Raw genomic sequence first — 15,882 nt, 5'->3', positions numbered from 1 at the left:
TGGAAGACAAAGGGAGTTGACACAAACCTTGGCAAGAGATAAGGCAAATAAATCACAAGCCAACGTAAAGATGACCAACAAATTCTACCACATAAGAGTACCAATTGTCAAAGACAAGAAGTATATGGAAATAATTCCCGGTGTTAGATAGCAAGGATATCCAACATCATCTTCACACCAAACACAAGAAAATTTGCAACTTGTAGAGCTAACATGCCACCTAGGAATAAGATAATTTACAATATCAACTCTAGGTGACAATATCTCAAATGTACACATTTTCTAGGCTAGTAATATACACATAGCATATTACTCCCCCATAATGTGATACCAATTAAAGAAAAACAAGAGTCAAATAAAATGATCCAACAAGAGATAATTAATGGACTATTTAGAATTTGAATTTCTTATGAGAAGACATACCACATAGCGACTAGATAATCTTGTAATATCAATACTAGATGGTATTCCTCATGTATACACATTTATAGGATTGTGAGGTGTACAAAGCACATCACTCCCCCATAATGGGATATTCCATTAATCTCTCACAAGAGCCAACTAAGATACATACAAGATGCAAAAAGGCTCAACACACAACACACACGTACATGATGTGCAAACCAACATACACATACTTGATTTCTCAAGATAAGCAAACTGGAAGCACAACATATACAAGCACATGCAAGGTACAAAACCACAACATGCTAAGGGGCAAGTAACTTTCAATGTAAGCAATTTAAGCACGAGTTACCAAAAGGAGGAACATTGGATATATAGAAAGATAATCCGAATGACTTGGCTTGAGACAATATGAATGATGAAGACCCCTTAAATCTTCATAATGTAGCCAAGTCTCCAATGACCTCCAACAACACCTATTGATCAAGTTTGAGCTTGTTGGTCCCCAACCAAGTTGAGTCCTAAGAGGTTAGTCACAATAGGCTTGGCTACCCAAATGGTTCTTTGCTTGACACCACTTTGAGTACCAACAAACTTGGCAAACACATTGCCAACCTTATCCTTCCCAAGAGAATAGATATCATCAATAATAATTGGGTTGGATAAGATGCCACTAATGCATGAAGAAGCGATGTGACCTTTCTCACGACATAAGTAGCAACGTCTACTCTTCATTTTCTTCTCACTTGATTTCTCAACAAGAGAAGCATGAACTTGAGTCTTCTTGGGAAGTGGCCTTTCTTCAACTTGTGGTTGAGCATGAGATTGAACTTGTGGCCTCTTCCCTTGTTGCTTGTCATTAACGGACTTCTTCTTCAATGGGCAAGATCTAACATGATGCCCTTCAATTTTGCACTTGAAGCAAATAATCTTGGCCGAATTCTTAAGTTGTTCTTGGCCCTTCTTCTTGTTGCTCTTGGACTTCTTCTTCTTATTGGAGTTGAATCCAAGTCCACCTTTGTCATTGGGGGATTTTTGCACACTCAAGATATTGTTGAGTGTGGATTTCCCTTCATGACACTTTTCCAAGTCTTTCTTCAAAGAAGTGACTTGGGCCTTGAGCTCTTTGATTTCCTTTACATGGTTAGTATCAACACAAGTACTAGAGGAAGTATAAGCTTCATTGTTAGAGCAACAAGGCAAGGAAAGTAATTCATCACTAGATGTACTAATGTTATGAGTAGGTGAATTACAAGGACTAGCACATGGCAATATAGCATTTTGACTAGACATAGTGCTTATGTCCACATGAGACTCACTAGATGTTACCCTAGTAATCATAGCCTCATGAGCTAACTTTAGCACATTATGGGATACTAGAAGATCATCATGAGAGCTTGCAAGCTTTACATGACTTTCTTCCAATTTCCTATAATTGCTAGATAGCAACTCAAGTTGAGCCCTTAGCTCAACATTCTCCTTCAAAATGGATGCTTCACTAGAAATAGAGTTAGTATCACAAGCATCATCAATAATAGCAAGAGGAGAAGGTAACTTGGCAAGCTTTTTAGAATATGAAGCTTTAAGTTGAGCATGAGACTCGGTGAGTTTGATGAGCTCACTCTTAATGACCCTCGAGCCATTTTCGAGGTGCTCAAAATCCTCAAGGAGTTTTGCATGCACAACTTCAAGCTTCTCCTTTTTAGTTTCAAAATCATTAGCCACCCCGAGAGCTCTATCACGGGATTCCTTTATTCTAGATAGTTCTAGAGCAAAAGTCCCCTCAAGAGATTCCTTGGTGGTTTGTTCAAGTTCAAGAGCTTGCGAGAGGTCGGCGATCTCATTAGCATAATCACGCTCATGACCTTCCATTTTCTCAATGGTGAACTCATGCTCCTCTAGATGAGATTCCAACTCTTCTATATATTTCTTGCCCTCAATGGCAATAGACATGATTTCCATGAAGTTGGAACGAGCAATTTTATTCTTATGAAGAGCTTTAAAAATCATTTCCCCCTTAATTTTTAAGGAGGCAACATTATCGTTCTCTTCATCATTATCAACATCATCATCATTCTTGTCATCATCACTATCATCACAAGATATATTGGGATTCAAAGTGGGAGATACCTTTGAAGCCTTAGCCATAAGGCAAAACGCAATAGATGATGATGTTGGACCCCTCGAAGCACCATTCAAGGCCACATCTTGTTCCATGGGGTGTTGAATTTCCCATACATTGTTAGTGCAACAATTCGAGGAAATACATGCATTTTTATCATGGCAACGAGACATAAAGAGCATATCATCATGAGTTTTGGTCAAGCAATTTCTACATGATATGCAAGGACTATCAACACAAGCATGTGAAACATTTAGAGTGCTCGAATTGTTAAAGTCCAAAGATGAAGCATTACAATAATAAAGTGATGAAGGATCATCAATAATAAGCTCACTATAATCATTGCAATGAACACCACTACTCACCATATCATTACCTCGTGGCAAACCACATGTAGGGAAGTAGAAGAAGTTGAGAAGACTATACAACCGGAGGTGGAGGGAGGACAATCATCCCCACAAATCTTGGACACGCCATATTTATCTTGAAGCTTTGTCCACAACTCATGAGCATCCCGAAACGGCATGAGTTGAAATATAACTACATTGCTCAAAGCGTCAAAAAGCACATTAGGAGCTTGAGCATTGAGATAAGAGTTTTTCTCATCCTCTAAAGATAATCTTTGGGGATCCTTTGGAGGAGAAAAACCCATATCTACAATTCGCTCTAAATTTGGGTCCATGACCCTAAAGAGATTAAGCATGTGAATTACCCAAACATCAAAATTTGTGCCATCGAAACTAAGAGTGTCAGAGAATCCTAAACCCCTAGTCGACATCCTTACTCTCTAGGCGGTTAAGCCCTATAAAGAGAGACGAGGCTCTGATACCAATTGAAAGATCGTGGATGTCGCCTAGAGGGGGGGTGAATAGGCGCTTTAAAATAATTATGGTTTAGGCTTGAACAAATGCGGAATAAACCTAGCGGTTAATTTGTCAAGCACAAAATCTACAACAACTAGGCTCACCTATGTGCACCAACAACTTATGCTAAGCGAGATAAACAACTAGGTGATAGCAAGATATATGACAAGAAACAATATGGCTATCACAAAGTAAAGTGCACAAGTAAAGGGCTCAGGTAAGAGATAACCGAGGCACGCGGAGACGACGATTTATCCCGAAGTTCACACCCTTGCGGATGCTAATCTCTGTTTGGAGCGGTGTGGAGGCACAATGCTCCCCAACAAGCCACTAGGGCCACCGTAATCTCCTCACGCCCTCGCACAATGCAAGATGCCGTGATTTCACTAAGGGACCCTTGAGGGCGGTCACCGAACCCGTACAAATGGCAACCCTTGGGAGCGGTCACCGAACCCGTACAAATTGCTCGGGGCGATCTCCACAACCTAATTGGAGACCCCGACGCTTTCTCGAAGCTTTACACCACAATGATTGAGCTCCGAACACCACCAAGGTTGGGGCTACCTCCACAACTTAATTGGAGGCTCCCAACGACACCACGAAGCTTCACCACAATGGAATATGGCTCCGCGGTGACCTCAACCGTCTAGAGCGCCCAAGCACCCAAGAGGAACAAGCTCAAGGGTACCAAGCACCCAAGAGTAATAAGCTTCTCAACTTGTAACTTCCACGTATCACCGTGGAGAACTCAAACTGATGCACCAAATGCAATGGCAAGGGCACACGGAGTGCCCAATTCCTTCTCTCTCAAATCCCACCAAAGCAACTAATGCTAGGGAGGGAAAAGAGAGGAAGAACAAGAAGGAGACCACCAAGAACTCCAAGATCTAGATCCAAGGGGTTCCCCTCACCTAGAGGAGAAAGTGATTGGTGGAAATGTGGATCTAGATCTCCTCTCTCTTTTCCCCCCAAAACTAGCAAGAATCCATGGAGGGATTGAGAGAGAGCAAGCTCGAAGAAGGTCAACAATGGGGGAAGAACACGAGCTCAAGAGATAAGGTTCATTGGGGAAGAAGACCCCCTTTTATAGGGCCTCCCGAATCCAACCGTTATGTGGTCAGCCCGCACACGAGTGGTACTACCGCTCCACGAGCGGTACTACCGCTGGAGGAGCGGTACTACCGCTTAGCACGGTCAAAACAGCCCAACGAGGGAGAAAAACGCGAGTTGAAGTTCTGCTAGAGAGGTAGTACCGCTCGGGGAGAGGTAGTACCGCTTATAAGTGGTACTACCGCTCGAGGGTAGAGGTAGTACCGCTTAGGAGAGGTACTACCGCTCGTGGGGAGAGGTAGTACCGCTTATAAGAGGTACTACCGCTCGAGGGGAGAGGTAGTACCGCTTATAAGAGGTACTACCGCTCGAGGGGAGAGGTAGTACCGCTTATAAGCTGTACTACCGCTCAACTACCGTGAAACCCTACACGAGAAATGCAAGACAAAATCGAGGCGGTAGTAGAGCGGTACTGGAGCGGTACTACCGCTTGACGCTACAAGCGGTACTACCGCTACCGACCGCGGTACTACCGCAGGGAGAAAACCAGAACTGCCATAACTTCTTCATATGAGCTCCGAATTGAGCAAACTCAAGCTTGTTGGATAGAAGACGACGAGTAGCATCCAATAGCGGCTGATTATAGTAAGAAGTGGCAGGGGAGGTATGCCTAACAAATAGAGGAGAGAAACCTCCAACAGAGAAAAACCGGCATAACCTCCAACATCGAAAACATCATAGAAGATGCACATGAACTCCATTTTCAATGAACTCGATCTTGTCGAGAAGAAGACCACAAGCTCTAAAACTCACAAAGAGAAACACCAAACACGAACCAAGAAAGATGATGCAAGGATGCAATGGTTTGAGCTTTCTACGAACAATACGATCAAGCTACTCACCGAGAGCCCCCTTGATAGTACGACAATCGATCCTATAACCCAGTCTCCCAACTACTACCATGAGACCGATAAAATAGAAAACCTATCAAGGAAAAACCTTTGCCTTGCACATGGTCCACTTGAGCTAGATGATGACGATCTTGACTCCCTCAAGTTGGACCACCTTTCTTGATTGCATTGGCTCGATGAAGACTAGTTGATTGCTCCCCCATACTCCACTATGGGTGAGCCACTCTTCCGCACATCTTCACAAGTCCATTTTCACCACAATGGACGGCAAGCTTCAAGCATTTGATCTCTTCGTGTTGCTCCACTTGAACTTGCACACCGCAACCTAACCCCACAAAGAACTCTCACGAATACCATGGGTTAGTGCACAAAGCGTAATAGACAATGCTTACCATACCCTTGATCCCTCGGTACATCTTATACGCTTTGTGTTTTGATCAACTTGATTCACTCTTGACTTAGTCTTGATCAACCTTGACTCTTTCCAACTATCTTCATTTGGATGATGTCTTGAAGGTAAACATGAATGATCACACAATCTTCTTCTTCAAGACATGCTTGCAATAAGCTCAACTCTCACATGACCAATCTTTGGATAATTCTTTAATAACACCTTGGTCACCACATAAACTCCTTGAAACCAACACATGGGCTTCAAGAAATGCCTATGGACAAATCCTTCAAATATAACTCAAGGCAACCATTAGTCCATAGAGATTGTCATTAATTACCAAAACCAAACATGGGGGCACCGCATGTTCTTTCACCGAGGTGTGACGTGGACGCTTGTGAGAAGGGCAGCGCGCCACGGCGGAAACGCGGCGTCGGGGAGGACGCGTAGGCCGGCGGTGAGTAGTTGTATGGCGGGTACTGCACGCCGGCGAAGGCGGGCGAGGGCGTGCGCCGGGCGGGGTGACCATGGTGAAGGTGATGTTGGGGTTGAACCCACCGTGCGCGTCCCCGTCGGCGTAGCCCGGCGAAGGCGTGCATCCCCAGGGTTGCGGCGATGACGAGAAGCCAGCCGGTGAACCGACACTCTGCTGGCTCCAGGGCGCGTACTGGGCGTGGCCGCCGGGTGGATTCATCATCCCCACGCGGGCCGCCTCGACTTGTTCGGCCGAGCGCTCCGCTTGATCCGCCGCAGCCGCGGGCGCCGCGCTGTCCCGGGCCTTCTTGGCGTTGGCCCTATTCCGCCGGTCGGTGGTGACAGCCTCCCGATGCTGAACTTCCGCGCTCTAGTCGGCGTTGGACATGCCCGGTGGCTTGGACGACAGCGCCCTCGGCTCCCTCTGCTTCGGCTGGGCGACGGCGGCGGTCGAAGCCGTCACAGCGCGGGGGAGCACGTACTTCTTCGGCGGCATGGCGGCCGGCTGAGGGGGAGGAGGAGGGAGATTGGCGGGAGGAATGGAGCGAATGAGAGGGAAGCCGGGGGGAAAGCGGGAAGAAACGGCAGGAAAAGGCGCTCATCTCGCCGACAGAGCGGCCCCTTGCCCGTTTTCGCTTGTGCTGGCGCCCCCAGCGCGCCGGGTTCGGCTCGGGTGCGTCGGTTGTTATTTCGGCCCAACCCGGCGAAAAGCGGACTCACGGGGGCGCGACTGGGCCGATTTTCGCCCGCCGGCGCTAGAAAAACGCCTGGGTGGCTCTTGGGGGCGCGGCTGGAGATGCTCTTAATGAGGTAGATTCTGGAATTCTCAGGTAATGTGTGGGTAGTTGGTCCTGATTAAACACTGTTTCACCAGAGGTCGGATCATAGTTTCTTCAGCGGAAAACTTATTTCTTCGTGAACTCCTAACTTTGTTTCTTCGACATAAAACATTATTTCTACACAAACGGAAAAGTTGTTGGCCTTTTTCGATATTGTATTTGAGTTCATCCAACAAGAAGATGATGAAAAAACGACCACACTTTCAAGGGAATAAGATAAATTTGAGTTAGCATTCACTTGGTCACGTGTTTGCTTGGCGTGTATAGTGGTTGAGTCGTTGATGGTCTAAGGGGCGTCCATGGCTATCATTCCCTCGTCAAGGAGGAGTAGTAGCAGCTTGTAGTGGCCGCTCGTGAGTCCCGTGCCTACACATACTTTATAGATCTCTTGTGGTTGTCGTCGTCGGAGGAGGACGACTAGAGGCATCGACTCTAGTCGTCGACCACCACTAGTGTAGGTAGTGGCAATACTAGATAGCAATGCCACTAAACGGGCATTTAAAATCATTAATTATATATAAAGCGGCTGATTTTTGCAAAGATTATAATTCATATAAAGTTATTTACCTGATACATCTAATTTAAGCTTAAATTGCCCATACAAAATGGACGATGGTGAAAAAAACCGAATAAAAATAAAGGATTTGAAAGCCAAGGTAGTGACTGAGTTTGCGTCGCCGGCTCTATATCCATATGAATATGAGTGGTGGGTGACGATCGTTGATACTACGAGTCTGATTACTCGGAGTTTGGACGTCACCGACTCTATATCCAATTGAAGTGGTGAATGATGATCGATGATACGACGAATTTGCTAGAGTTGCTCTAAGCTTGCATTACAAGTAAGTAAATGTGGGATCCTAACTCAAGCGAAATTAGTACTCCCCCCGTTTCTAAATACAAATCTTTTTAAAGTTTTCGCTATGGACTATATACGGAGCAAAATGAGTGAATCTACGCTCTAAAATATGTCTACTCCCTCTATCTATCTATATAGGGCCTAATGCATTTTTTGAGGTTAACTTTGACCACATGTTAGAACAATAATATATGATATGCAAGGTACACAAAGCATACCGTCAAAATCGGACGTGAAAGGAGCTTCCAATGGTTTAATTTTCACATTATACAACTCATATACTCTTAATCTTATGAATAGTCAAAGTCAATTTTGAAAAACACATTAGACCCTCTATATATATATATGGATGGAGGGAGTATATACATCCATATGTACTGCTCCTAGTTTGTAATGGAATCTCTCAAAATACTTATATTTATGAACAGTCAATACGCTGGATTAACGCTTCAAATTATAAAACGATCTCGCAAGCCGTGGCAGTAAATATATTGCCATAAACATTCAACCAAGACAGAGAAGCCATTAAATAGTCGAGGATTCGACAGTGACCTTGTCTAATGTCTATGCAGCACAGGGGCAGGCCACTCGGTCGCACCCTGGCCAGTAGGCACCACTCCGGTCCTTTTCAGCTCAGCTCGTCCTCTCTTTACTGCTTCTTCTTCTTCTTCTTCCTCCTCTCGTCCCCTCGAAGCCTCAGCCATGGGAGCCATCCATCCCAAGAGAGCTTCCCCCTCAAGCTGGACCTCTGCGCGCCGCGCACCCCCGCCCGCGCGGCTGTCTCAGTTGATTTAACCCCAATGCCTTGAGACATGGGAGGTCTCACTCCGTGCGGCAACGCAGCCACGGATGGGAGGCCTGGGGCTGACAGAGGGCCCGGAGAGGGGCGCGTTGGGTGTTTGACAGGTGGGCCCCCGGATAAACCCATCCGTCCCCACCTCCCAATTCCCCTCCCCCCGATCCCCACCACCGGCTAGGGTTATGGAGATGGCCAAGCCGCCCCGCCCGCCCGCCCGCCCGCGAGTGGTCGCCTCCCGGAAGGACCACGGCGGCGGGGGCGTTCGCCAGCCGCCGCGTGGCCACGGCCCTCCGCGCGCGCGCCTACCGCCAGCCTCGGCGCCCGCGCCCGCGCCCTCTGCGTCCGGCCTCCTCCCGCCGGCCTCGGCGTCCTCGGCCGCGGCCCCTGCGCCCGTCCTCATCCCGCCTACCTCCGCGCCCCCTGCGCTCGGCCTCCTCCCGCTTACCACGGCGCCCTCGACCGCGACCCCTGCGCCCGACCTCCCCCCGCGTACGCCAGCGCGCTCGCACTCGGTCCCTGAGCCCGCCCGCCTCGGCGCCCTCGCCCGCCGCCCCTGCACCCGACATCCCCCCGCCGGACTGGGTGCCCTGGTACATGGCCCCAGCGTCCTGGTACATGACCCATGAGCGCGCTCACCTCCCGCTGGCCTCTGCGCCCTCACACACGGCCCCTGCGCCCGCCCTCGTCCTGCCGCCCACGGCGCCATCGACCGCGACCCCCGAGCCCTGCGACTACAGCGCCATGGTGAGCTTCACACATCTCCTCACCTGCCCATCCAGAGTCTGAATGATTTGTTCCGTGCAACCAATAAATTGATCTCTTCTGTGCAGCTCTTGGGTCCACGTGTATATGCTCGTCCTCTTCCTCTCGCCACCAGCGTTACTACAGCAGCTCTCTTACCGCCACCTACAGCTAACCCTGTGAGTAACTGCCATGCGTTGCTCTCCTTTCACAAACAAGTTCGTAACAATGAAATGCTCATCGCTATCAAACGATCCACCACATTGAACCGGCAAAAACATCATATCACTGACTAGGTTTTTTCTTCTTTCTTGGTGTAAGACTTGAAACTTGACTGAGTTCTCTGAGCCAAATTGGTTAGCTGATCTTGCACGAGTTCAAAGTCTTGAGGTTTTGGCATTTCCATCTGTGAGCATTGTTGGGCTCCTGCATTTTGGGTTAATAGGAGAGTCAGATACTTTGATCTCATCATCTTTGTTGTCCCCAAGATTAAAATTTATCGTATGAGTTGCCTTAAGATCATCAGTTGGGCTCCTGCATTTTGTGTTATGTGTGCTCGATTGTGGCAACTCTCCTGGTTGCTGGACGACAATGATCACTTCCATCGCTCATGATGTCTTTGCACATCACCTTAAGATTGAATTCCTTTCTTTAGGAACGTGTCATGGCCTGGAATATCAAAGAACAAGGGAACATTAATACTGGAAAAGAAATAGTGGCTGCAGCCTGCAGCAATGATAGTTATGATGAGATGTGAATACATGAAATAACTTGCTATTTTTGCCTTCTTCAACCATTCACTATCCTGGTCGATGGTACCTCTCTTATTATTCCACCTGGCACCTGTCACCTTTTGCATATATTTGTCCATAATATGTTATAATCATTATTTATTTCATCCTATTTGTTGACTCATTGTAAACAAGATTTGTCCTCTCTTTGAAACCTTGCGAAAACCTCATAATATACCATGGAGTTCAAATGGGTGTTTGGCTGGTTCCCTTGCCGCTCTAATAACTCGGTCACTAGCATAGCACTGTCTGTCATCATTCCATTTCACAGTTATTTTTCATATACGTTATGCATAGATTAATTAAACAATGAAACAGACTACAAAAACTCGATATTTTCAGTACACAATACGATTGTTTCTTACGCTTATTTATTTTATATGTTCTCAGCTACTTGTATGCAAGGAGTCTATGGAAGGTTGCAAATATGTGAATTTGGAGATGAGCGATGAAGAAATGGAAGAGGAGTATGAATCGCGCAAGAAGGCGGAGTGGTGCTGTGGAGCCTGATCTATGTGTTGTTGACTCTCAGGATCTGTTTGTGCCCACTCACAAGATGTCTTGATGTGCTTGTGTTTCCTCTCAGATACGTTGGGCCGGGTGTTTCTCCTAAGAAGTTTTGTCCAGAGTTAAGTAGATGCATGTCCATAATACTCTGTTGGAGGTTAGAAAGCATGTATATGTTCTCATCATTTTTCTGAATCTGGTGAAACCAAGTTTTCCTGGGAAATTTGATGTGGCTGAGAAAAATCTTCACTATGGCTTTCCACTCTTTTGAATTTTATTACAGCTCAAAAAATATCTTTTGAATTTTATGCGTTTTGCAATTTGATCCCATACATATTATTGGTTCTCTGCACGTCTAAACTGAATGGTATACCTTTTTTAATGTTTATTATGGAATCTGAAATGGCATTTAATAAATTCACACAGCCCCCTTGCTAATTTTCTTGACAGAAATCCACTCTTTCTATATTAGGGGCGCGTGCGCCGGAGCGGAGTGGCAATCCAGCTTTAATCTGCGGAGCTGATAAAAGGCCGCTCCGCGCGCTCCACTCCGCGGAGGGCTGCCGAACAGGCACTAGATATGCCAGGATTACAATCTGACTGGACCACCCTAGTCAGGAACCCAGGAATTACATCAACAGAGCCTCTCTTGCACAACAATGTGCAGCCTGCTTTGCTTCACGCCTTGCAAAGAGGAAAAGTCCTGGATCACCTCATGTCTTGGAATTCCATCCATATCCCCCCACAAAACATGTCTACCTCCAGAAAGAGAGGTAGAAAATTACACTAAAGCATGTGTTGTTCACAACCTCCAGGCAGTCCGAGATGACCCTGATCTTAAGCGCGCCCAGGTCCGGGGCTCGCCAGAGCTGAGGACAGGGCAGCCCGTGCCTCCAAAACTGCTGGATGAGTCATGCCAATCGTCGCCAGAGCTGATGCAGCTATAAACTTTCATTCCTCATTTCTGCACACCACAGCGGCTGCCCTGTCCTCAGCTCTCTGTCTAATCCTCCATCCACATGGAACACCAGCGACCCTGAGCATTGTTGGCCGATTCAGCTCAGAGATATACCTCCTGATGAACGCATGTGTTGGCAGTAGGGAGTTGAACTCATTTTCATGTATAGCATGCCTTCTCGCCCACCAAATTGACCATAAAATTACCAAGGTTCACTCCGTTTCGATTTCTTTTACCAAGGTTCTGGCCCCAAGCCCTCCAACATATTCACCAGTGCTGCCGATTCAGCATCCATCTCATTTCCAAGTCAATTTCCCTCCACCTATGCAATTTGCTGCCCAGGGAATGCAGCAACAGCAGCCGTGGCAAAACCCTCCGCACCCTCCTACGGGGCAGTGGCCTCCGCAATTCTGCCCCCCACAGCCTCAGTAATGTATCCAGGGCCCGCAGGGGCAGCTCCAAGGGGCTCCTGGTCAGTATTTCCAGTCTGGTTTTGGGGAGGGCCAGTCTAGTTCATTTCAGCAAAACTCTCAAGTGCATGTAGCTACTCAGCAACAGAAGAAAAATCCCAAACCTGTCGGAACTAGCAAGGACCGGCAGAGCAAGACAACCAGTGGGGGTTCAGAGAAGACTGCTGAATCTGCTAGAGAGAGGAAGGAGGAAGTGGTGGTCAATTGTGAATTTATAATCCTAAGCTTTGTGATGTTATTTGTTATAACTCTGGCGAGCCAGCACACTATGTGGGTACTTGCTCCACTCCTAAGCGTTGTTTCATCTGTCATAAGGCTGGGCATCATATTATGGATGTGTGTTCTGAATGGTATAAGCCTACCTTGGGAGTTCAAATGCTGGGCTGGGTTTCTTCCATGTTGAATCTGGGGATCACAAGGCCATAAGTGGTTAAACCTGGCTAACATTTGTACTGATGCGATCGAGGAAGGTGAGATTGCCATGCAGGAACTTAAGCAGGATTTTTCAGCTATTTGGAAGACTGATTGGCCTTGGCAGATGAGACAGCTGTCTGAGAAACATTTCCTCGTAAAACAAAGGAATTGGTTGAGCCGCCTTCCATCAATCTTAAGAAGAAGGGGGCCTCTCTTTCTTTCCTGGCTTGGAATGGGGAGTGTGAACATTATGATGAACCGCAGGATACTTGGTTACTGCTGCTGGGATACCTGTAAACAAAATGACTTGGAAGACTATGGCTCAGGTGGCGTCTGTTCTGGGGACTTCAGTTAATGTTGACTGGCATGGCATCTTTAGGAATTTCTATGAGCAGAAGTTAAACTGCAAATTGCTGTTCGAGACCCTGCCAAGATACCACTCAATAGGTTAGTGGAGATTGATAGATCACTGTACTTATTATCCTTGGTAGTGGATGATGACCCTCTACTTGATGGAGAAGGCTTGCCTGACACCAGCCAGGCTGTTGGTAATGCACGATCTAATGAGGATTTGCTTGGGGAGGTACTTGAGGAACATCAACAGAGACAGGGAGGATCTGCTATGGATACTGATAAATTTAAGCAATGCAATGTTCAAGATCATTTTGCAATTCAAGCAAATACAACAACCCTATATTAAAGAAAATATTGTGCAATTCAGAATTTTCCGACGTCATACTAAATAATTTGTATTGCACATCCTATGCAATGTTACTTTACTAGTAGTTATTAGTTGTCATTCTTTCTCTGGACCATCTATGTTTCTTAGAAAATAAATTTTACTGCACATCTCCATTTGAACTGAAATTTCTGTATTTTAGAAACCAGAACTTATGCGAAGATAACCTACATTTGATGCTTGACTGAATATACTACTCGGTACTCACTATTATCCAAAGGGTAAGCTGAAAGATACAAAATTCTAACCTGCTGATTTGATTGCAGGCATGATATAAATGGAAATTAAGAGACACATATCACACCGCATCAAATTTATTTGAAAGAAAAAAAATCACTGTTTAAACATCTCAACTAAACTAGGAACCAAAAACCCCACATTGATCCACTTCAGTATAACTGCCTAACTGAGGGAAGATATCAGATCAAACAGCACAACAAAAGACTGTTTGATATCAGTGCATTATATTAGCCACTATCAAGATAAATAAATTGCAAACTAACACGTGTAAAGTTATATTAGCCCAGGATGCAGATCCCTAATCCAGCAATCTCCACATGGTAGAATTATATCCTTTCATTTCAAGTTTATACCGCAAAAATATCCCACCACTTTGTTTTCAGCGTATAGGCAAAATGCGGCGACCATAAGTATATCATAACAGAAATTATCAATTTCACTTAATGACTAAACCCATGTGCTTTCCGTTTAGAGAAATACCAAAGCACACACCTATAGCTTGATAATAGCTGAACCTGGACCATCTATGTTCCTTAGAAAAAAATAAATTTCACTGCACATCTCCATTTGAACTGAATTTTTTGTATTTTAGAAACCAGAACTAATGTGAAGATAACCTACATTTGATGCTTGACTGAATATACTACTCAGTACTCACTTTTGAATTATCAGCTGTAGGTTTTACACAAGAAATTATAAATAAAGATGACACAATACAGTCCCATAAACTGGAACCAACTAATCCAACAGCGAAAACTAACAACGAAAACAACTAGTAATACATCTAAGTTATTTTCTTAACACCACTCGCTTGCTTCACGACACCCGGGCGAAATCTTCTCCGGCCTCTTCCTCGTGGAATAATCCAAGGAGAAGATGTCTCTGCTGCATAATCCTTCTCCTCATGAGTAGGAGTCGCTGCTGCATCATCATTCTTGTCGTGAAAAGATGTCGCTGGCACATCATCCTTCTCCTCGTGAATATGAGTCGCTGCTGCATCGTCATTCTTGTCATGAAAAGATGTCGCTGCTGCATTGTCATCCTTCTCCTCATGAGGAGTAGTCGCTGCTGCGTCTTCCTCCTTCTCATCATCGGTGACCTCTGCTTCAAAAGTAGCATAGCCATGGGCCTCATACTCTCGCCTCATCTTCTCCCGCCCGGCCAAAAAGTATTCCTTCATTTTTTCCATCTCTATGGCGGCCGAAGGATAGCGTTTATCCACTTTCGGCCAAGCCGGCACCTGATAGGACAGTATGTCATCCAGCTCATGCTGCGGAACCCGGAAAATCTTCTTCTTCGTCTTCTTCTTCCCCACATTCATACTTTTCCACTTTTCATCATAGAAGGGTCGTGCGCGATTGATGTGATATGACAAAAGTTCAGGCGCCTGTAGACCCATGTTGACATCGGCGATCGCCATCGAGCTGTGCTCTGGCACAAGGCGTCCAGCGGGATCGACGGGGTTTGGTTGAAGCTCAGGCGCCTCCGGACCCATGTTTATGGGTGCTCGGGCGGAAGACCACACCCGCAGTCCGAGTCGATCTGCACAGGAATTGGCCAAAGATTCAAATAGGTAGGTGGGTACAAACCGAATTCAGATTCCAGAATGAAATCGACTTTGGGATCAGCCCGGACTCATCTCATACGTACTATTTACAACGGAATCGGAAAGAAGAAGAAGGCAAGTACCAGTGCGGCCACGGCCGCCGCCGGCGCCGCCGATCTGCTTTCTTCTCCACCTTCTCCTCGCCAAGAATGGTCCCGATTGGGTTGTTTTTTCTTTTGTGAGGGGTGGATTGGGTTCTCTTTGGTGGGCGCTACCACCGGATTGGGTTGGGTGGAAGCCCAAAATGCAGACGCTGTGGCGTCCCTTGGTAGGCCTGCAACAGCCCATCGAGGCCCGTTCCAGTTTCACACCATCTAAAGGCCCACCCTAAGAAGAAACCCTCTTCCCACTGTTAAATAAACGGAAATATATATAGCCTAAAAAAAGGGAAATAGTAGCTGTCGAACGTTCCCCAGAGGGCCAATCTCGGCGCACATGCTCTGTCGCGTCGGATTCGTCTGAATGAATATCGGCACAGGATCGGAGTCACGTCAGACTTTTAAACTAGTTTGCAGTCAGATAAAAGCCATCGAACGCTTTACCATTCAAAACACTACAACCACTGCATTGCCTAGCGCTGCAGCTCTCTATGAGACCTGCGATCAAATCCCAGTCTCTCCTTTTTAGACTACTATATAGGAGTAGATGGCAATTTTTCTAGAAAAAAATTAACATGGCAGTTTATAAATATTCAAACTATGTC

The 15,882-nt window shown here is 46.1% G+C and overlaps 1 protein-coding gene and 1 pseudogene across 2 annotated transcripts; one reads left to right on the top strand and one right to left on the bottom strand.

The window, feature by feature from the left end:
- The first annotated feature begins 8,503 nt into the window (after positions 1 to 8,503).
- LOC109732545 (uncharacterized) lies at positions 8,504 to 10,995 on the top strand (annotated as a pseudogene).
- A 3,200-nt stretch (positions 10,996 to 14,195) lies between these two features.
- On the bottom strand, positions 14,196 to 15,482 carry LOC109732565 (uncharacterized). Of its 2 annotated transcripts, none has more exons than XM_040390995.2 (2): positions 15,224 to 15,482; positions 14,196 to 15,115 (listed from the first exon to the last, which is right to left on the bottom strand). In XM_040390995.2, exons 1-2 carry the CDS (start codon positions 15,465 to 15,467, stop codon positions 14,358 to 14,360), a joined length of 1,002 nt encoding a protein of 333 aa, XP_040246929.1. In that variant the 5' UTR covers positions 15,468 to 15,482; the 3' UTR covers positions 14,196 to 14,357. The 2 variants fall into 2 exon arrangements, with proteins under 2 accessions (XP_040246929.1, XP_020147329.2); XM_020291740.3 differs by having other exon boundaries at positions 15,263 to 15,482.
- Positions 15,483 to 15,882: the final 400 nt, after the last annotated feature.

Source organism: Aegilops tauschii, chromosome 5, assembly GCF_002575655.3.
Source record: "Aegilops tauschii subsp. strangulata cultivar AL8/78 chromosome 5, Aet v6.0, whole genome shotgun sequence".
NCBI classification, from domain to species: Eukaryota; Viridiplantae; Streptophyta; class Magnoliopsida; order Poales; family Poaceae; genus Aegilops; species Aegilops tauschii.
Note: the sequence above shows the minus strand (reverse complement) of the source record. Positions and strands in the feature narration are given on the sequence as shown.